The sequence below is a fragment of the Ambystoma mexicanum genome, chromosome 6q, assembly GCF_040938575.1.
Source record: "Ambystoma mexicanum isolate Mex_15411 chromosome 6q, UKY_AmexF1_1, whole genome shotgun sequence".
In the NCBI taxonomy this organism is placed as follows: Eukaryota; Metazoa; Chordata; class Amphibia; order Caudata; family Ambystomatidae; genus Ambystoma; species Ambystoma mexicanum.
The window spans coordinates 1,617,554,156-1,617,577,586 of record NC_090937.1 but is presented as its reverse complement, the minus strand read 5'-3'; the positions used below and the strand labels follow the sequence as shown (position 1 = coordinate 1,617,577,586).

At 49.0% G+C, this 23,431-nt stretch overlaps 1 protein-coding gene across 1 annotated transcript in view; it reads left to right on the top strand.

The window, feature by feature from the left end:
- The window catches only part of LOC138516914 (kazal-type serine protease inhibitor domain-containing protein 1-like), a 39,850-nt gene extending 19,098 nt beyond the window's left edge, over positions 1 to 20,752 (top strand). Inside the window, exons 2-4 of the mRNA XM_069632371.1 lie at positions 76 to 236; positions 16,529 to 16,676; positions 18,219 to 20,752. Coding sequence (XP_069488472.1) covers positions 76 to 236; positions 16,529 to 16,676; positions 18,219 to 18,349 — 440 coding nt within the window. The 3' untranslated portion in view covers positions 18,350 to 20,752. The remainder of the gene's footprint in view (positions 1 to 75; positions 237 to 16,528; positions 16,677 to 18,218) is intronic.
- Positions 20,753 to 23,431: the final 2,679 nt, after the last annotated feature.

Here is a 23,431-nt window from a genome sequence, read left to right as displayed (position 1 = left end):
GAGAGGGGGGTTTTCTTCACTTTTCAGGGGGTTCTGGTTTGCGTCTCTGACGGTAGTTCTTTTTGTCCTCTGCAGCCCCGGTCATCGTCACGGCTCCTCGTGACATCCTGAGCCTGGAAGGAAATGACATCATGTTCGGCTGCGAGGTCTCCTCCTTCCCGGTGGTGTTCGTGGAGTGGAGGAAAGGCGGGGAGAGCGGAGCGCTGCCGGGGGACAGCACTCACATCACGGTGCAGGTAAGGGTGCTCACCGCCACTTCCTTAATGGCTCACCCATCTCCTGTCGAGCTCGTTGGCCAACTCTTCTGCCCATTGCCCAAATGCCCTCATCTACCAACACCTTGCCCCCACTGCTCTTCACTGCTTGTCTTAAAACCTCTCTCCAACATGTGCTTGACCCCCCCACCCTGTTCAGAGACAGCAATACTGGGGTGGCAAGAGTATCATGGAAACACAGTTCTGACCACAGGACCATTAAGAAGACGTGAAAAGCTGTTTATTTTTCATCTCTAGTAAATTACTCAGTATGTTTATGGCCAATGCACTTCCATGTTATCAAACACACACCAAATAGAATCGTTTGCGTCATACTGCTTGCTTACTTGTTGATATTTGAAATTTTAGAAGATGAGATGACCATATACCTGCTAACCCAGAGCTGTGGCTTAGCAGCCGTACAACACGCAGAATCGGATTATACCGCCCAAATGCTGACCATCATCCATACACATCTAGAGCATTCATTTAGCTCACATATTGGCATTGCTAAAGAGCTACACTAAAAATAAATGGTTAACATGGGTCAATTGCTTGACATTGCCGCGTACTACACGTCAAGGCATGGTTAGTGTGCCTGGTGGAGGCTATGCAGACCGTGGGAACTGGTGTGTCTGTCTACTCTGCTGTCTCCAGCTTTCTGTCAACCCATGGTCTCCAGCTTTACTCCCACAGTAATGTCAGTCTCCCAGTGTGGTGGCAGATCAGTATATGCTTTCGTGCCCCACGGAGGCTGTTCCCAGCAGTGAGTATCTTTGATCTGAGAGAGTAAGTCCTCAGTGGTACTCTCAGTCCTCTCCCACTCCAGACTAACATCTTGGCTTCTGGTTCTGGGAATAGTCTTATGCTATCCACCGGAGTGCCCTGTTTCTCAGAAGCTGAATCTCTCTCTCTCTCTATCATATCCCCACTTCCCGGAGTTCCTCCAGTGTTTATGGGCCTGTAGTGCTTCTCATAGGACTTGCGGCTCATTCTGTCCACACATTTGCCGGTCTCTCTATGCACTGTCTCCACTCTGCTTATCATCGTCTCTAAATCTTTCATTGCAATACTATGCCTACATTTTGGCCCAGATATGTATTTGGATTTCTTCACGCCAGAGTTATGCCTAAGAGCGCTATTAACCCTGATAAAGAGCACCCTGAAGCGCGTGAAACGGTGCCTTACAGCAATGACCACATTTCACAAAAAAACACGTTTCATTTAAGGGTTGATGAAAATTCTGGATCACCGGTCTCATTTTGCTCGAGTAACAGGTTTTCATTGATCAAGCTAATGAATTCTGGGAGTTGTAGTGTTTGATCCCTTCAAGTAAGCCACTGAAACTTAATTACCATATTGCTCAGTGAGCATTGGAAAGCCCAGACTGCTTGTGTTCCAGGACTACCTGTGTTCCTGGCCAGCCTGTGTTCCTGGCCAGCCTGTGTTCCTGCTCAGCCTGTGTTCCTGGTCAGCCTGTGTTTCTGGCCAGCCTGTGTTCCAGGACTGCCTGTGTTCCTGGTCAGCCTGTGTTCCAGGACTCCCTGTGTCCTGGTCAGCCTGTGTTCCTGGTCAGCCCGTGTTCCAGGACTGCCTGTGTTCCTGGTCAGCTTGTGTGCCTGGTCAGCCTATGTTCCAGGACTGCCTGTGTTCCTGGTCAGCTTGTGTGCCTGGTTGGCCTGTGTTCCAGGACTGCCTGTGTTCCTGGCCAGCCTGTGTTCCTGGCCAGCCTGTGTTCTAGGACTGCCTGTGTTCCTGGCCAGCCTGTGTTCCAGGACTCCCTGTGTTCCTGGTCAGCCTGTGTTCCTGGTCAGCTTGTGTTCCAGGACTGCCTGTGTTCCTGGCAAGCCTGTGTTCCTGGCCAGCCTGTGTTCTAGGACTGCCTGTGTTCCTGGCCAGCCTGTGTTCCAGGACTCCCTGTGTTCCTGGACTCCCTGTGTTCCTGGTCAGCCTGTGTTCCTGGTCAGCCTGTGTTCCAGGACTGCCTGTGTTCCTGGTCAGCTTGTGTTCCTGGTCAGCTTGTGTTCCTGGTCAGCCTGTGTTCCAGGACTGCCTGTGTTCCTGGCCAGCCTGTGTTCCTGGCCATCCTGTGTTCTAGGACTGCTTGTGTTTCTGGTCAGCCTGTGTTCCTGGTCAGACTGTGTTTCTGGCCAGCTTGTGTTCCAGGACTGCCTGTGTTCCTGGTCAGCCTGTGTTCCAGGACTGCCTGTGTTCCTGGTCAGCCTGTGTTCCAGGACTCCCTGTGTTCCTGGTCAGCCTGTGTTCCTGGTCAGCCCGTGTTCCAGGACTGCCTGTGTTCCTGGTCAGCTTGTGTGCCTGGTCAGCCTGTGTTCCAGGACTGCCTGTGTTCCTGGTCAGCTTGTGTGCCTGGTCAGCCTGTGTTCCAGGACTGCCTGTGTTCCTGGCCAGCATGTGTTCCTGGCCAGCCTGTGTTCTAGGACTGCCTGTGTTCCTGGCCAGCCTGTGTTCCAGGACTCCCTGTGTTCCTGGACTCCCTGTGTTCCTGGTCAGCCTGTGTTCCTGGTCAGCTTGTGTTCCAGGACTGCCTGTGTTCCTGGCCAGCCTGTGTTCCTGGCCAACCTGTGTTCTAGGACTGCCTGTGTTCCTGGCCAGCCTGTGTTCCTGGCCATCCTGTGTTCTATGACTGATTGTGTTTCTGGTCAGCCTGTGTTCCTGGTCAGCCTGTGTTTCTGGCCAGCCTGTGTTCCAGAACTGCCTGTGTTCCTGGTCAGCCTGTGTTCCAGGACTCCCTGTGTTCCTGGTCAGCTTGTGTTCCTGGTCAGCTTGTGTTCCTGGTCAGCCTGTGTTCCAGTACTGCCTGTGTTCCTGGTCAGCCTGTGTTCCTGGCCAGCCTGTGTTCTAGGACTGCTTGTGTTTCTGGTCAGCCTGTGTTCCTGGTCAGCCTGTGTTTCTGGCCAGCCTGTGTTCCAGGACTGGCAGTGTTCCTGGTCAGCCTGTGTTCCAGGACTCCCTGTCTTCCTGGTCAGCCCGTGTTCCAGGACTGCCTGTGTTCCTGGTCAGCTTGTGTGCCTGGTCAGCCTGTGTTCCAGGACTGCCTGTGTTCCTGGTCAGCGTGTGTGCCTGGTCAGCCTGTGTTCAAGGACTGCCTGTGTTCCTGGCCAGCATGTGTTCCTGGCCAGCCTGTGTTCTAGGACTGCCTGTGTTCCTGGCCAGCCTGTGTTCCAGGACTCCCTGTGTTCCTGGACTTCCTGTGTTCCTGGTCAGCCTGTGTTCCTGGTCAGCTTGTGTTCCAGGACTGCCTGTGTTCCTGGCCAGCCTGTGTTCCTGGCCAGCCTGTGTTCTAGGACTGCCTGTGTTCCTGGCCAGCCTGTGTTCCTGGCCATCCTGTGTTCTAGGACTGATTGTTTTTCTGGTCAGCCTGTGTTCCTGGTCAGCCTGTGTTTCTGGCCAGCCTGTGTTCCAGGACTGCCTATGTTCCTGGTCAGCCTGTGTTCCAGGACTCCCTGTGTTCCTGGTCAGCCTGTGTTCCTGGTCAGCCTGTGTTCCAGGACTCCCTGTGTTGCTGGTCAGCCTGTGTTCCTGGTCAGCTGGTTCACATAGTGCTTTACATCAATGAGATGGCCTGAGAGGGAATCGTTTGACGGTGACACATTTCAAATTACAAATAGAAAAACGCTTCTTGGATTTATGAGCTGCAAGTGCTTCAAGAATGACTGCTCCGTGAGGTTGGTGACTTATAACTGGACAGCTGCATATTTAACGTTTATTATCAGGAAGTACCCTCAAGTGGTCCCATGTCAAGCATGGGTAGGTTATCTAGGCTGCTTTTCTATTGCCTTCTGGGACTTGTAGTTTTGCTCTTCCCATTACAAATGCTGGACGTCTTGCCCCTTACATGTGATCTATTTCTCTCTACTCATTTCCCAATCTCTCCCTTTGGAGCCCCCCTCCTGCTTCCCCTATCCACCCCCTTGCTTGCACCCCCCCCCCCCCCCCCAGGTGTGTCCCCAATGTACTTGAACTCTTTCAGAGCAAAGTTGTGCCTTATAAATCCCAAACATTTTCAAACGAGCGTCTGCTGAACTTCAGTCACCCGAAAGTGATTTGAGGCCGCTGCTGTGGGACTTGGGCATTATGGAAATGTCCCTTAACATAACATAGTTCCCAGAGTGGCTCATGTCATGAGGGACAACTTCATCCAATCCTGACTCTTTAGCGTGTAATGGAAAGCACTAAAGTATACATCCTAGCAGGCAATGTGCTGAAGGCTAAGTAGCCTAGACTCTGCAACCTGTGGCTCTTCTGAAGTTTTGGACTACAACTCCCATGATCCATAACCATTAACCATACTGGTTATAGCTCGTGGGAGTTGTAGTCCAAACTACCTGGGGAGCCACAGGACGCAGAACCCTGGCCTAGACTATAAGGAATTGGCACCGCACCCATGACATGAGGCCAGTTGAAAGCAATCACTCGTCCCTCTGGATGAGCTGCCCACACAGTCATGGCGGAACTTCACATGTATGTATCAAGGGTTTGGAGTTACCCACATAGCAGGGACTGCTTGCTGCTTCTCCCTACCTAACAATATACATCCACGAGCCGTGGCCACACATTTACATAATTGTATGTGCTACAGAGGTTTTTATAGCGCATGTTAAACCGATGGTGTGGCGCTACATGGATCCCGTGAGAGGGATAGTGGCGAGCAGAAAATGGACAGTTTGGTGGCTAGTACTGTTGCACACGGGGAACGCATTGTTAGGGAACTGTGTGCGTGAGGTGTTTCTGTACTTCATAACACGCCACGGTATATGAATGCAGCCTACATTAGAGGCAGCTCAGTTGGTTAATGCATCCCCTGCCAAGACCAGCTTCACACAACTGCAGACCCTGTTGTGTTAGTCGCCTGCCCTACGCCACATAGACAGGTAAACCTCTTGCACTGTTTGCTGAAACTCACCTGGGCCTCTGCGATAGAGCTCCATAGCTTTTGGGATGACTACAGAGCACAAATGGGTGCCAACAAAAGCATTTTTCCTGATGTCCAAATGAACACAACAGTTGAATGTAGGATTGGAACTTCCCTTTCCCCCCCTCCCATCCCAACATTTATATGAACTAGATGGTCAACCACAGCCAAGTATGGCCTACTACATCACGGTAGGGGGTTGAGGGTCTGTGTGAGTGTGTGCCTATTTGTCGGTTGATCTCCTCACGATTGTGAGTGAGATAATTTTGAAACTGAAGTCGGGGGTATGAGCCCTCACTTATTTGTGTTGAGTTGGCAGAACTCCCCATACTGTTATGTATGGTATGGGGAACGTTACTTCTGCAGGAGTCTGTCCTGATACATTCTGGTTTCACCATCACCTTCTTGTGGCCAATGCTGGATTTGACTTTTATGGACTTCATTCATTCACGGTGCGTCACTTGTTCTCAACTCTCATGCTGGACTTCCTTTGCATCTTGTACTCATGGTGGCCCTGAATCATGCTGTTCCCATCTTCATCTTGTATCCTGGCTTGCAACATTGTGTTACTCCTGACTTCTGCAATTGATTTCACTCTCCCCTCCTGCTTCTCCACTCTTTTTGACTGTTTACTCTCTGTTCTCCCCTCCTCTCCCTTCTCCTATCTCCTCCCCTCTTCCCCTTACTTTCTTCTGTGCACTTACTCTATCAGAATTGTCGCTGGACCTAATATGATAGCAACCTCGTCTGTTTCCTCCACCCTCCCATTACTGTTTTTTTCCTCCCCACCACTCCTTCAGCACTATCTGAAATGTCGTCAGGTCTAGTATGATAGTCGCTTGTTTTGTTCCTCCCCTCCCTTTCTCCACCCCTCTCCCTCACCCTTTGTTTTTCTCCGGCTCTACCAGAAATGACGTCAGGCCTAGTATGGTAGTCACCTGTCTGTTTCCATTTCCTTCCCACTCTCCCTTCCTTATCTATGTCTTAGCTCTTGCACTATCTGAAATGTGGTCGGGCCGAGTACGATAGTTCATTTCACATCCTTATTGTTCATGGCCTGTAAGCATGTCATTGTATTTTTCCTTGTTCCCTCCCTTGCCTTGAAGCGCTTTGAAACACATTGTGTATAGGCGCTATATAAATAACCTATCATATCATATCATATCATTGGCAGGCAAAGCAATTTGCGTTTGCGAATGTGTGCATTTTGTTTCTGCTCTAATGCTCGGACAGCAATCCCTGGTTACCCTTTCCTCACGTTTTTTTGTGCATAGATTGGAGCATTTTAGGAGAAATCCCCGTCCTCCTCTACTTACTACTCCAGTAGAGCCGTCTCCCAGACCACTAAAGCCCCAAAAATATGAGTTATTATTAACTTGTTCTCACCCAATCCACAAAGCTGATCAGTGGTGACCCCTCCAACCAATACCTCCTGATTCCTAAATATCTGAGCACATCGTTCCCCAAAAACCTTGCTGGTAATGGAAGAAATGTACCCTGGCAACCCACCGCCCCTATTCTTTTGCGGCAGGGAAGAGATCAGGTTGTCAGAGTGATGTGGGTGGTTTAAGGGGTGGAGCCCCAGCCCAGGTCGAGCAGAGGCAGATCACTACGAGCAACACAATCCTGGCAATTTGCATAAAAACAAAGAGCATTATGGGAACCTAAGAATGACCACAGAATGCAGGGTTAGAAATTAAGGGTCGATGAGGAAGACCTATTATATCCAGCTCCTGGGTGTTGGGCATCACCCAGTAGGCAGGAGCTACCGCTGGGGAACCAGGAGCGAGTACACAGGAGCTAAAGCCAGCTCCTGGGTGTCGGGGATCACCCAGTAGGCAGGAGCTACCGCAGGGGAACCAGGAGCGAGTACACAGGAGCTAGAGCCAGCTCCTGGGTGTCGGGCATCACCCAGTAGGCAGGAGCTACCGCAGGGGAACCAGGAGCGAGTACACAGGAGCTAGAGCCAGCTCCTGGGTGTCTGGCATCACCCAGTAGGCAGGAGTTTCCGCTGGGGAACCAGGAGCGAGTACACAGGAGCTAGAGCCAGCTCCTGGGTGTCGGGCATCACCCAGTAGGCAGGAGCTACCGCTGGGGAACCAGGAGCGAGTACACAGGAGCTAGAGCCAGCTCCTGGGTGTCGGGCATCGCCCAGTAGGCAGGAGCTACCGCAGGGGAACCAGGAGCGAGTACACAGGAGCTAGAGCCAGCTCCTGGGTGTCGGGCATCGCCCAGTAGACAGGAGCTTGCGTTGGGGAACCAGGAGCGAGTACACAGGAGCTAGAGCCAGCTCCTGGGTGTCGGGCATCGCCCAGTAGGCAGGAGCTTCCGCTGGGGAACCAGGAGGGAGTACACAGGAGCTAGAGCCAGCTCCTGGGTGTCTGGCATCACCCAGTAGGCAGGAGCTACTGCTGGGGAACCAGGAGCGAGTACACAGGAGCTAAAGCCAGCTCCTGGGTGTCGGGCATCACCAATTAGGCAGGAGCTACTGCACGGGAACCAGGAGCGAGTACACAGGAGCTAGAACCAGCTCCTGGGTGTCTGGCATCTGGTGTAGGCAGGAGCTACCGCTGTGGAACCAGCAGTGAGTACACAGGAGCTAGAGCCAGCTCCTGGGTGTCGGGCATCACCCAGTAGGCAGGAGCTACCGCTGGGGAACCAGGAGCGAGTACACAGGAGCTAGAGCCAGCTCCTGGGTGTCGGGCATCGCCCAGTAGGCAGGAGCTACCGCAGGGGAACCAGGAGCGAGTACACAGGAGCTAGAGCCAGCTCCTGGGTGTCGAGCATCGCCCAGTAGACAGGAGCTTGCGTTGGGGAACCAGGAGTGAGTACACAGGAGCTAGAGCCAGCTCCTGGGTGTCGGGCATCGCCCAGTAGGCAGGAGCTTCCGCTGGGGAACCAGGAGGGAGTACACAGGAGCTAGAGCCAGCTCCTGGGTGTCTGGCATCACCCAGTAGGCAGGAGCTACTGCTGGGGAACCAGGAGCGAGTACACAAGAGCTAAAGCCAGCTCCTGGGTGTCGGGCATCACCCAGTAGGCAGGAGTTTCCGCTGGGGAACCAGGAGCGAGTACACAGGAGCTAGATCCAGCTCCTGGGTGTCGGGCATCACCCAGTAGGCAGGAGCTTCCGCTGGGGAACCAGGAGGGAGTACACAGGAGCTAGAGCCAGCTCCAGCTAGAGCCAGCTCCTGGGTGTCGGGCATCACCCAGTAGGCAGGAGCTACCGCTGGGGAACCAGGAATGAGTACACAGAAGCTAAAGCCAGCTCCTGGGTGTCTGGCATCACCCAGTAGGCAGGAGCTACCGCTGGGGAACCAGGAGTGAGTAAACAGCGCATTGCAAATCTAACTTCCACATCAGAGGCAAACTTTAACTGTCTGCCCATTATGAAATATTCTATGATATTTAAATGTGTCCTAATTCCTCTTTAGTTACATTCTCAACACTCAAAGTTAATGTCATATTAGCATATTTGGAAGGCACCTGTTGGACTGGGGAGGTAAAAGAACTCCCGATGTTGGTTTTAGGCTACCAGGGTTCTGCCAGGGTAGAAGCAGAGGCTACATAGCTCCCAGAAGTACTGAACCTGGAATGTTATACTTAACACTTGTCTGCGGTAGTGATTCAGCGTGAAACCCTTCTGAGCAGGTAATCAGCAGAGGGTCTCTGCTCCTTTCATTTGTCACACTACTCATCCTCACAGAGGATGTCTGTCAATCACAAGACGCTAATACACATTTGCACAGCTTGTCACAGTAATGTGAGGCTTCCGATTTGCTCACGCAAGTCTCCTGTGACAGAGGGAGCCCTCCTGCTCGCAGCTCTTGAAGACTGCTGGGCTAGCAACTTTCAGTGCTATGCGGATGACACCCAGCTCATTTTCAGGCTACCCTCGGCCTCCTCCTCTCCTTCCTCATCTTTGACTGTCTGTCTGCCACCCAGGAGTGGTGTGCCGCCAATGACCTCTGCCTTAATGCCAGTAAGACCTCGATTCTACTCATCGGCACACCCTCTCCCTCCCTCCCTGCAGCTCTCTGGCTAGCCTCTCTTGGCCCTCTTCCTGCTCCCAATTGCAAGGCTAAAAACATTGGGGTCATCTTCGACTCCACACTCGCCTTCTCTCCTCACATATCCGACGTCTCTAAGAAGTCACACTACCAACTGCACTTCCACAGAGGTATTCTTCCTTTCCTCTCCTTTCCCCAGAAGCTCACTGTCTCCAGAGCTCTGGTTCTCTCTAGGCTGGACTATTCCAACAGCCTCTTTCTAAATCTTCCTGCCTCTACTCTCCGCCCTTTGCAATTCATCCAAAACAGGACTGCAAGACTTGTCCTTGGCCTCAAGCCCGGGGATCGTATCTCTCCAGGACTGAAATCCCTGAACTAGCTCCCTGTGGCTGCAAGGATTAAGTTCAAAACCCTTTGCATTGTCCACAAGGCCTTCTGGGGCCCGGGGCCTCAATACCTTCAACTCTTTCTTCCTAAATATCTTCCTTCTCGAGCTCTTCACTCATCCGCCTCCAACTCCCTCAGGGTGAGTCGATTCTCCAAGCAACGAGTTGGTGGTAGATTTCTTTCTTCAGCCGGGGCCTCCCTCTGGAACAGCCTCCCTGCCTCTCTGAAACTTGAGGAGAACCATCTCCGGTTCGGGAAGCACCTTAAAACCTTTATCTTTGCTTCTGCTTTTTCTCCTCCTCTCCCCTGCTGACCTCCTGGCTGCTGCTGGAACTGCACTGGTTACCTGGACCCCCTGTGATCTCGGGCCTGGGTCCCTCCCCCACCGGCGTCACACCCCTGCACTGCCCGCCTGGCAACCCCCACACTTGGGGACTGTTTCTGTATCCCTACAGTCTCCTACCAGCACTTGACACCTGATGTCTGCACTTACCCTTGCACTTGCCACTTGCTAGCCATTACTTACTTATTGTTGTTATCTATGCCCATGTACTGAACCATCCCTTCCCCCCTCCCCTGCACTTGCGCGATCTGAATAACACCTGGCCTAGCAGGATCGTTGTCTTTGTCTTCCCTCTATTACCCCTCCCTTGCCTCGTCGCTCCTTGAAACACTTGTCTTTAGGCGCGTTATAAATGCCATATCATATCATATCATAACCACCATGGAACAGTGCATGGCCAATAGGAGAGACAAGACACATTTCTCATTTTGAAAGGCATTGCACTGCAACAGAAGAGAATTCATGTCATCACAAGATATTCCCAAACCCATCCAATACTTCCACGCGGGGGAGTGGTCCTGGCTATCCACCCGACACCCAAAGAACGTCGAGGTGGGACGAGGAGACCCATGTAGACTGGCCAAACACCCAGTGCTGTTCTCCCCGCCTCTGTGCAACTACCGTTTAAGCCCTGTTCGGTAAACCCCGATCATTGGCCCTCAACTAAGAGGAAAATCTCTCCACCGTCATCTTAAAATGTTTGGGACCAGTATGGTCGGAGAACAGCTCTGTCTTATTCTGGCACCCGACTCGCATACACTACCACTGTGGCATGTGGGCATTCAGGTTGGTAGTGTTCCAGACCCCCAAGTGCACCCCATTCTTCCTCACCTAACAGGGGCTCAACCTCCTCCCCTCAATGACCAAGTGGCTCCACTCTCACCCGCAATTGCATTCCAGAATACGCCCCCACGCGCCACTGCAGTAAGGGAAGTCTAGGCCCCCACAGGCTCCATTCAATTTGCAATCCAGGAGTTGTGTACATCCCTGGATGGAGGTGAGGCTGTGACCATCAGGGACCTACACTGTGAAAACTGCTCCCTGCTGTTACACGGGGTGCCAGCAAACTGGCCTTAATGGGTAAACCCTTTCTCATGTCCCCATCTCCACCCCTAACCAAGGAAGGCTGTGGCGAGAGCGCTAAAATCGATTAAATGGAACAGCTGCTCGTTACAAGGCTCTAATTAATGTATTCCTTAAGTGTGAAAGTGCACCTATGTTTTACATACTACCCTATAAGAACTTCATCAATGCATTCATACACTTTTCGTTACTATTGTTCTTTTAAATTGTCAACGAAGGCGCTAAGGTGCATCGGAGAGCTTCACAATCGCACATCTATTTAGTTAAAACACCTATACTATACAAGATGAAGAAACAACAAACCCAAGCAAATCAAGCACCCTTACGTGATGAATAGAATCCTTTCTGCAAAGTCGAGTTTTATTTGTTGATTCTTGTGTGCAAACGAAAGTAAGAATGTGTTTTTTACAAGTACGTGTCAAAGGGGGCTCTCTCCTTCTAGGTGGAAGTCGGCGGACATTACAGACAACTAGTTTAGAAGGATCTGGGCCATTTGACGGAAAGTTTTCACTAGTGCAAGAGTGCTTGTGCGCGGTGTTTACCCTGGAGAAATAGTGTCCATATACGGGTGCACCAGAGCGAGGCGCGCAACGCCATTGAGCTAACCGGGCTTCAACACCCCCCCACCCCCACCGCCCCCACTCCCCCTAACCCCTCATAATACATTTCGTTGTGCTTATAAAATAATAAATACAACGCTAGCCAGACACAGACCACAGTTAAAAAATAAGCAAAAAGGAATTGTGAGCTATTTGAGAAGATACTTTTCCACCACGCTTAGAAAAAATGTACGTTATACGAATAAAGTTTTTATCTCTTTACGGTAAAGTGGCACTTAACCCATTGAAATCCGCACCCCATTTTCTCCCAGCTTAATGTTACAAACGGCTGACGCTCACTTTATTTGAGGTATCTTTTAACAGCACTACTGAAAATCAACCGCTTGATGGCGCCCACACCACACACTTCTCTCTGTCTACCTGTTTAACGTACATCCGAATTCAGCAATTGTTCTGAAAAGAAATGAAAGTGGCGCATGCCCCGATGAGTAGATTGATTGGATATCGAAGAAAGCATCAACTCAGTATATAGTGCCTGAAATGGCTTTTTTTCAATCGAATAAGTTGTGTCCAAGATCTATCCATCTATCTGCATTTTCTATAGGGCCACTAACCCATGGACCACAGGTCCGGTTATTATTATTATTATTATTATTATTATTATTATTATTATTATTAGGGTATTTATTGAGCAAGGACCTAGCTCCCGGAAGCAACGGAGCGCTTTACAGACTTTAGCCCTCATTACGAGTATGCCGGTCCAGAAAAAATTCCTGTAAAATGGTCGGTAATACCAGATACGGCATTGTTCCCGGACCAGCATACTCCGAATTTGCCGGTAGGGGCAGTGAACTCCGGCAGGCCTGACCTGCCGGGAGTTCAGGTTCCTACCCGCAAAGAATCGCCCCTATCCCCGGCACCGTTACTACCGGTGCCGGGGATAGGGGCAAATCCAGAATGGGAACTTACCGCCGTTGCCGGCACCGGTAATATCCTGGTAACAGCGGGATATTGGGTGCCGGAAGAGGTAACGCGAGTCTGCCGGTAACCCGTCAGTAGCACCGGCAGGTTACCGGCACACTCGTAATGAGGGCCATCTTGAAATTTTGTTACTCAGCAATCTCACACTGAGACTCAACCTTCCCCTTCCAAAATTTGCGCAAGACAAGAAGCAAGCCAGCCTGAGGGCCCGATTGAGTGCCAGACCTCACCGCAAGTTTCTCCCCATATAGAAAGCCTTATGCTGTCCGGATTAATAGAGTTGATACATTGTCACAGACAAAATGTTAGGATGTGTATTGTGATAAATGAAATGAGAACCAAGCCCAGTGTGCATTGTGTACTTAGTAATTCAAGCATACACACATTGTATTACAGACATATTTGGCAAGTATAAAGATGTGTGCACAGTCTTATAGTCACAACGTGCTCTTTTATTTTTTGCAAAGTATTTATGAACCCTCATTGGTTCTATTTGTCTCCTTCGTTTTCCAAAGAATACCATGTATTACAGGTTCCCAGCACCCGCTGGGAGATGAGAGCACAATTCACAATGAAAGGCCATTGAAGGGCCCATCATTGAAAATAATCTTAGCAAAGAAAAAAACAGTTCTATCCCTGTTTGAGGGATAGAAATGCCAAAGTGGCAAAAGTGGTTGATGCCACTGTTGTTGCACTTAAAACATACAGAACAGGGCCATGAATGACCCTAGCATGCATCGTGCATATCCATGTGTCTTTCCCAAAGAAGCACTGAGGACCTCCTTTGCTTTAAGTCTGTTTTAAAGTGCATCCAGTTTGTGAATATGATATGATATGGCATTTATAAAGCGCCTATACGCAAGTGTTTCAGGATGTACGTTAGAACTTGCATAAATGACCCCTGATTTGTGCAAATATGCAAAGACGGTCGAAAATGACAGCCTAATGAGCACATCTCTGATGCTGGAGAAGGCTGAGGCTTAGCAAAACCAGACCAATGGGAACTGCTGAATTTGAGTCACGTGGCTTTCCGTCCATTACGTGGATTGCTGCAGGTGTAACCTCAGTCCTTGGGAGGAGGTGCGCCTAAGAGGTAGTTAGCGGAAACATTCTTGATGGATGAGGTGTCACCTGGAGGAAGATCTTAGGTTGGGAGAAGAAAGAGGCTTGTGTAAGAGGTGGTTGGAGGTATAAGGATTGGTGGAGGAGCCGACATCGGGAGGAGGAGCTTATTAATGGGAAAGGAGAGGAAAGAGGTGCTTGGAGGAATAATATTTGATGGGCAGAAGGAAGAGGAAGAGGCTACATCCTAAGGAGGAACTGAGCACCCAGACATAAGGGAAGCAGAAGACAGGATGACCAGTGGCGAGGATGAGGAAGGAAGAAGTGTCAAACCAAAGAGGCAAAGGAGGAGGAGTCATCAAGAGTAAACCAAAGGAAAAGGCAATTCTACACTCTGGGAGTGAGGCCGAACCCATCGAGACATTAGAGAGAGAGAGACAGAGAGAGAGAGAGAGAGCTGCCAGGGCCTATGTATCCAGCCAGGAGCAGATATGTCCTGGTGGCCCAGGCTGGGCACAGAGAGGCCCAGATGGTGGGAGGCGGTATGAGAGAGCATCAAGGAGATTACTGAGGGGTTAGAGTGGATCAAGGGGAGGCCCATCCTGCAGGTGCAAATGCACACACAGACCCCCTCTCCTTAGCACTCCCTGCCTTCTACAATCACTCTGCCTTAGGATTGCCACTAGGGTGGTGTGTGAGACCCCCACAGAGAGGTGCGACCAAAGGGCTGGGACAAACCTCCCTGAGCAAAGGCGCCTGGCACTGGCAGCTGCCAGCGAAAAGGGACTCCCATAGAAGAGAGCGTAGGAACCCAGGGAGCCTGCAACAGTTGAGTGAAGAAAGGCCCCGTAACCACCCCCCGTTCTCCCAGGGTACTCTATGAACTAAGGCTAGAAGGGCAGGGCCAGGGCAACCGCCTGATGCCACTGGTGGGCAGAAGCCCATCCTAGCGGGACTTCATTTTGTTGTTTTATTGGTGAGAATACATTTCCTTTTACTGACAACGTTTCGCCCGTCCTTTTCTGTTGGCTTTGTTCATAGTAAATGGTTGGAATAAAAGTAACATTTTTGACCACTTTCTTAGTCCGCGCTGTCAGCCTCATGACAGTTGACACCTCACATGGAGTGTCTCAGCCAGGAGGATGGTTCAGGGGCAAAGCGCCTGTCTTGGAGGCAAGCCAACACTGAACAGCATTGGTTCGATACCCTGTCCATGCTCAGAGGCTGGACTCGCTCCGCATGAAGCGTAATATAAAAGCCCTATTTCGTGTCGAAGATATTGTAGCTCTTGTATAATATATCATATCACCTGGGATATTTTGTGCATTAGATATCATCTCATGTACAGTCTTGTATATAAGATGCCATCTCGCATGGAGTTACTAGTGCATAGAGCCTCATTATGAGTCAGCCGGTCCGGAAAGAAAGGTGGTGGTAAATCCGCCGCCACCGTTGTTTCCGGATTGGCTGATTCAGAGTCCTGCAGGCGGGAGGTGTCACTCCCGCCAGGTCTGACCTGGCAGGTTTAACACCACCCGCCTGCAGGCGGACATGGAAACACCGGCACCATTACAGCATGGTGCCGGTGTTTCCACTTCCCCATTCCCATGGAGTCCTATTGGACTCCATGGGAATGGGGATTAACAGAATTCCGCCTCTGGAATTACCGGGTCTCCAGGGTTGTAATGCCCCGGTAATTCCGGCAATCACGGAGGCAGAATGGTAATACGAGTCCGGCGGTAACCTGCCGGAATTTCCGGCATGGTTACCGCCAGACTCTTTAATGAGGCCCATAGTCCCATAGGTAAATGTGTCTTCTCATGTGGAACGCATCGTGCATAAGGTGTGCGTTCCCTCTTGCATAGGGTGCCTTGTCATGATAGATAGCATTGTATGAAAAGCCATCTCACTTAGATCATCCCATGTAAAGGTGATCATCTCTTGTTTAAGGTGCCATCTAACAATATAATAAAAGGCCAGATGTATGTTTGTCCGACGCAGTAGCTTCGCCTGTTGTCACCGCTAGAGGGAGCTGTTGCTTTACGATAGAGACAATGCCAATTTGCATAGCTTTGCCTGCTGTCACCGCTAGAGGGAGCTGTTGCCTTAGGATATATAGAGACAATGCCAATTTGCATAGCTTTGCCTGCTGTCACTGATAGAGGGAGCTGTTGCCTTAGAATATATAGTGGTCCTATTGTGTTAATGAAAATCTGCACTTTGGCCTGTGTACATAGGCTTCTACCCTAGTATCATATAAATTCTCTTGCCCATACGTTTTCACCTCACGTGAATCATTGCCTGTATAAGTTGTCCTCTCACAACTATCATTTTATACATAATTATAATTGTTCCTTTGTAACGCGCTTAATCCCAGAGTTTGATTTCTAAGCCCGGGATCGGGATTCGAACCTGTGTTCCGCTGCGTTTGTCTTGCTTCCAAGACAAACGCGTTGCCCCGGAGCTATCCTCCCTCACCAAATATGGGATCTCAAGCGGACTTTCTTTTATATTAGATGCCATCTGTTCTCGGGCCTGTGTTATTAGGTGATGGGATTTCTCATGAGTAGCTGCTCAGCTAAAAATAGAGTTGAGTTAAAGAAATGATGCTGTCTGAGGAATGACATCTGCTCATACACTTGTAATCAAAGGAATGTTCTTTTTTTCTCTTACACTATGTAATGTTGCTGTGGATGTGAGTTCATGGACCTGTTACGTGATTTTACATGGTTTGCATGAGTCCGTCCCTCCGGTAATAGGTTATCAGAAATAAAAAGGCATTACCTTTGTGTTGAAAGAACACGTGCATCTAAGCATACCCTGTCATTGGTTGTGCGGCATCCCGCCCTCCTCACCATCCAGCTGTTTCATTGGCTGTGCCTCCCATCATGACCCATGTTTCTATTTCTCCCCACAAGTCTCGCGGAGGGCCACAGCGCTATGAGATCACCAGCTGGCTCCAGATCAGGACCCTTCAGAAAGAGGACGAGGGTCTGTACACCTGCTATACCCGCAACCAGTTTGGGGAGACCTCGTCGTCCGCCCGCCTGCGAGTGGTGCCACTAGGTAAGCAGGCTGTACCTGGAAGACAAATAAGTCCAGTTTTTAATTGAACTGTCATTTTTCCTTTACTGATTTGCCTACAAGAAAATGTTGCCAAAATGCCAGCCAACCTGGCTTAGTCTTAGCCGTCGGGTGCCAAGTGTTGACCAGATATGAGCTGGGTTCCCTGATATTATATACTGTATTGTACTTGTCATTTGTATAGCGCCATTTTACCATTATTATAGTCTCAATGAGCTGTTAGTGAGAACGCTCTCAGGGACAGAAGTTCAGAGTGTTCGAGGTCATGGTCTATGATTAGGATGTGTGTGTGCATTTGGCCAAAAAAAGCCTAACAGGGCTGGCCCGGGACCGGCAGAGAAAGCAACCCATGCTGTCAGGCATGTGGATGGGTGCTGAGAGGAGTGGGGTGCTGTCAGTGCAAGAGAATCGCTATGTGTTCAGCGTGCACGAATTGGTCGTAGGTCTGTGCTGCATTCTGCTGTCAGAGGTGCTGAGGCGTAGTCTGGTGTAAGTAGGCAGATAATTCATGTGAACAGCAGGACCGAATGTTGTCATAGTCCTTGCTGTATACTGATGTGTGCGGGTGGTCACGCCTGCGGCCAGTGGAGTGGTACATTATAGTTACATTGTCGCCATTGGTGGCGCTTTGTTATTAGGGTGGACGCATCTATCCAAATGGCTTAAGAAGTGTGACACAGATGCAATGCCATCTTCTGTAACATCTACACTGGCCAGATCCACTCCCTCAACAGAACTGAGAAAATCCCTCCAATCCATGAAGATGGAAGACTCATTGACCATGCCATCCTCGAGAGATCTGTCCACACACTTTTGGTCCTATATAGAGGGCCTCTCTGCTTGCATGATCAATTAGATGTTAGTTCTTGATCACAACCTTCATGTGGACGGATGTGGGGCCCCTAAAAGGCACCTCACAACATGTATGCTATGGGGGCCTAAAGTTTCAGGGTCTCCTCATCTTTTACACATTAGAATTCCCAGAAGGGAACTCAAAGTATACCCTGCCCTTCCCTCCAATCCAAGCGGCTGGAGATAAGAAGCAGATCCTGGCCCACGAGGATATATGATATGATAGGTTATTTTTAACGTGCTTAATACCCAGAGGTTTCTAAGCGTGGACCCCGGATCGAACCCGTGTTGCTCCATGTCGTCTTGCTTCCAAGGCAAGCACGTTGCCCCTGAGCTATCCTCCCGAGGATGAAAGCAGGAACATAAAGAAAGTTTGCATGATCACCCGCCAATCAGGGCACCACACTCACACATCTCAAAGGCTCCTTTCTCTTAATAATGAAGAACATGTGGGTGGCATTCTTCATGGCTGATGCTGAAATGGTTACTGTCTTATGCCTCCAGCAGAGTATGTGGGACCAACAAGGGCAGTATTAGTGGTTTTAATAAACTTGTTCGGCGGGAATACGACTGTTCGTAAGGGGTTTCCTTTGGTATCAGACCCAGGGATGGTTGACTACTTGCCTCAAGTTTTGACTGGTTTTCCTTTCTTCTCCCTTTCTTTGATTATAGATTCCCCATTGGCTGCTGAGGTCCAGGCCTACCGGGTCGGTGTTTACGGCGTCTCTGATGACGAGGACAGCGAGCAGGAGGAAGGCTCGACAAGTTTTTCTTTTGAGCAAGGAACTCTGGATAGAGATTGAGTCCTTGTCATCGACAGAGACAACAGACAACGGTTCCGCTGTTTTCTGAATGTCAGACCCACCCATGGTCTGCCTGCTTCGAACAGCAATTTACGGCTGGAAAAATGTGCAAACCCCTCGCGGTACTTGGATCCTGAAATCCCCTCCCCACCACCTTATCCATTTTCAACTTTCTGCTACATTCCAGTAATAATTATATTTTTTGTGTGATATTAAACACTTTGTGACTCTAAGCATTGTCTTGTGCTGCTCCGGCACCAGATACCGACTTTGTCAATCGCTGAAGTTTTTGGTTTAATTGAAACACTATTTGTATCAACCCCTTGCCACGGCAAACAAAGTATCCTATGGCCACCAAGCTACACAACCCAACACCAGAGCAAGCGGTCTTCCTTTCACCAGTCCATCATGCCCAGCGGTGTTGCTCATGACTTCTCCACCCGGGCCAAGTGGAATGCACTGCTGTCTAAGCCCAATTGTGATTCGACAGTTGCCTCTTCTTTCAGTTATCAGTTGGGACCCACTAATGCTTGGCAGTGTACTCTGCTCAGGTACAGGGCTACAAAAATATCTTGGGCTATTATTTAAATTGCTGGAAATACACACAATCTGGATGCCATTGTGTCATTGTCCCAGTTTTCTAGGAAACAATACATAATTAGTGGAATGCATATTTGTGTAAAATGAGCGAGGGTGGCGGACCGCTCCAGAGATGCAAAAAATATGTGAGACGCAGACTTTGAATGAAAACCGAGATATATCACTCTTCCTGGGTGCAGGAAAGCTGACGGGTCCATCCAACAGGAGGAGAATGCTGTTCACTTGGACGAGCAAAACTATTGTCCTCAAAGTGTGTCAGAGAGGAAATGACAGATTGGAATGAAGGTACAGGAAGAAAGTGGTCAGACCAGTGAAGACCAAGGAAAGATGTCTTGGGAACTGTTGGCGGTGTGCCATAGACTGGGAGACTGAGAATATGTGCCCCGCTCCACCTGGCAGAGAGCGTTAAAGATGGTGCAAGGAAAGATATCATAGCCACACCTGCGGTCAACATGAAAAAGGACTGTACACCCAAGAAGAGTGAAGACATTCTTATATGTTTCCCCGTTGTCCATCAGACCGACCTGAACCCCAGCCTTACTGGTCGTGTGTCAGCTGATCCTTGCAGGGCTTGTACTGTGTGATAAACTGCTGTGCATGCTGCTCGTGTAGTGTTTTTTTAATCACTGCAGGCCGCTAAATTCATATATTTTGCTGTCACTGAATGTGAAAATCGTTTTGGTTATTTGAATGATTCCAAAGATTTTTTTGGGGTTTCCCTACTGAAAATAAGCCGATGCAATGGACGCCACTCCACTATCTCTCTCCCAATAAGAAAGTTCCTCCAGCCCACCTTCGGGAAATCGAGCGACTGATGGGGTGGGGGCAGTACAGGGTGACTTCTGCTAAAATGTGCCAGTGTAGTGGTATGGGGAGGTTGTTTAGATACCAGAGGCTTCCGGTAGATAACCCTGTAGGCTAAGAGCCATGTACGCTGTTAAAATAAAGGGGACAGGGCAACACCGCTATACAGTTCTGGAGTAAACTGAGTAAGGTCGATGAAGGGAGATATACTCCATCCTCAGCTCTGGAAACATCATTTATAATTTCAGGTATACCAGTTATTTCCTGCATATCCTCCTGTACAGATTCTTTTATCTCTACCTGCCGCAGTTCCGGTATGCAATAAACACCTGTTATCTCACACTAGCACCAAGATGCCTCTCTACAGGTCAAAGTGTGCTCTACACGCACGCGTGTTATGTTATATGCCCAAAATGAGTGTCTAGAAATGTGCGGACGAGCAATATGAAATATGTCACTTTCATCACTTCACAATGTGCCACCCCCATCACAATGTAGCAAAGTGTTTGGATTGCACCAGGCAGAGGGCATTGTGAATGATGTGCTTGTTGTCCGACCATGTCCATGAATCCTAGCGGCCTGGCTATGTGTGAATGGAGGGACGTCTCCAGGAGAGCTCCCGGTTATCATGGCCGCCACTCTAGGTTGATGAGCTGAGGAATTCTGAGTGGAGTATATTCATGCTCATGTAGCCAAGAGCTCAGGCGTCTCACCGTTTCAATGCCGTTGATTGCCGGTGGCCGCTTCGGGTTAAGAGGTTTACAAAGCGCTGATCAATCTTCACCGAGCACAGGGAATTCTAAGATGGCGGTACAGCAGGGCGTGCGTGATGGGGTCGTAACTATTGGAGACCTGTGCCTGCTAAAAAAGGACCAAACTTGCGGTGGAGTCTCTGAGCTGGGAGCGGAAGTGCAAGAGACGGAACTTGCACCTAGGAAGAGGGGTCGAAGTACTTTGTGACGAACTATACATTTGTAAATAAAATGCTTTTCATTTTTATGACTGAGAATATTTATTTCTTGGGGAAATGGGGAAGAGAGGAAAAGTTAATTACACAGCACAGTGAACAATAAAAACAAGACTGTTGACTACAAGTGGAAGAGAGGTACTTGGAATTAGCTTCAGTTGCCAAACAAATTTGCTTTGCTCCTAATGTGTTGAGGATCTTTTCCAGTTCCGTCCCGGGGAAAAATGGGGTGGGGAGAGGGGGTGTCAGCCAGGAAAGAGGAGAGCTCAAGTCCAAAGGTGCAGAACCTCCAGAAGACCCTGGAAGGGAATGGAAGAGCTCAAGGCCAGTCATCAGCATCTACAAGAGATGTCCATTCCTTAGAGAGGAATAGGAGATGGCTAGAGTTTCAGTGTTAAGCACATTGAGGAACTGTATGCCATTATTACCTGCTGTGATACACTTCATCCAATAGCAATCAGTGTCCAACATTACAAGATACATCTTAAGGTATAGCAACAACAGCAACAGCCTCCAATCCAAAGCTGGCAAAGAGGGCTTGAACAGTGGACAACCCAAGAGAGAACGAGGCTGGGAAACTGTTTGAAGTATAGATATCTCCACATTCTATCTTTGGCTAGAAATTGATATTCCATTGGTTGACTAAGGAGAAATGATGGCTGGTGATATTTTTCATTGGAGGGGCACTACTGTTTGCCACAAATGTGCGTGAACGACCAAGCAAGCCTAACCAAATGATCAGGGGACTGGCCTTTGCCCCAGGGGAATTTACATAAATAATGGGTTAAAATGGTGTGTTTTAATGCACGTTTGTGGAAAAAGTGGAAGAACCCATACCATGTATAGTCCAGTTTATAGGGCAGCACAAAAAATCAAGTAGATCCCAGATCATAAAAAATTACGAGCATTTTCCAACACATTGCCACATTGCTGCAATAACAGTATTTTCATAGTAAAAATAGTCCATGCTGGTTGTGAGTATACATGCCAGCAATGCCATGGAAGAACACATTCCTGTTGGCGTTGCCCATAGCACCAATGGTACTGCAAGAAGACTGAGTCCATGCAGACTATGACAATATATGTCACCATACCCACATAAGATCACAGCCCTATTAGCCTGCCCATAATGCTATTAATGCCAAATCATGTCCATTTTATCTGTGCCTATATATGTCACTATTCTCTGTACAAACACAGCTTAATGGCTTTGTTCATAATGCTAGTAATTTTACTGTAGGAACACATTTTCTTGATAGATATGCGCCTATATGCTGGTATTTGAATGTAAGAATACATTCATGTTTGCTTTGCCCATAATGGCACTGTGAGAAGACATGCCCATGCTGGCAAGGTCAATATATGACAGCAATGACTTGTAAGAAAACATGGATGTTGTCTGTTTCCATAATAGACTAATGCCACTGTAAGGAAATGTAGTTAATTCTGTGGAGTCAATATATGCCAGATTTACTACGCAAGAATGCATATATGCCTGCTTTCACCATAGCGCCAGTAATATCACTGTAAGAGAACAGGTTCATGCTGGTTGAGGCCACAAATGGCAGTTCTCCCACCTAAGAACAAAATCATGTTGGCTGTGCCCATTTTCCAGTAATGCTAATGGAAGCAAACATGTTCATGCTGGTTGCACCCTTTTAACCCAGTAGTACTATGTAAGAACATACTCATGATGGCTTTGTTCATATGCCAGTAATGCCACTTTAAGAACACTTGTCCGTTCTGGTTTTGCCCATATAATCCATTATTGTTATGTACAACATGCATATAGTGACTTTTCTCATAATAACAGTGATTCCGCTGTAGAAAACATGCCCTAGCTGCAGCACCAACATATGCCATTGCGACCATATAATAACCCATTCATGCTGGTTTTGTCCATAATGCCAGTGAAAGGAGACACGTCTGAGATAGCTGTTCCTAATCCACCCATTGAACAGCCAGCCCCGGCTTCCTGTGCGCCCCACCCCACCTGAAACAGTCCGCATTTGCTGTTCTTTAAAGACTCAGGAGGGCTGCAACGACTCACTATTACATCTGCCGACACATAAACAAATAGACACAACCTCTTGTGTATAGACACACGTACTCACATTCACCCAATGCTCATATGCATGTTTACTTTCACACAGGAACACTTCACACAAGACTCAATCACACCAACATATTTCTTTCGACACTTACCTTTTGTTGAGGCCTGACCCTGCAGTGTGACCCCCAGTGCTGCCCCACACCTTCTTCTGTGGGCGTGCAGAAACAGGAAGAAGGAACCAGGGAAAGAAGTTCATTGGCTTTGTTCATACCCAAGCCCCGCTGCCTGTGCAGCCCATACAAATACATGAGAGGAGCGTCCACATTAGAGACTCTCTCTCATGGCTATATATTGGCTGTGCTGCTATGTGCCAACTACTGGCTGCAGAAATAGGGCACACATAAGGGTGTGCAAGGACTCTGCCCCTGCTGACAGTAGGAAATCATTCCTGCACCTAGCGCCAGGGGAACATTACAGTGGTGATAGTACGTGGTATAAATATCCTTTAACATAACATAGCTCCTGCATAGAGTAGTACATTAGTCAGGTCAGAGCTCTGTGCATGACAGAATGAGTGACAGCTGTTGCCTAATGGCAGGGCCATCATGAATTACATTTATATAGCACTAATCTGCACTCCTCACTCACACCTTGTAGC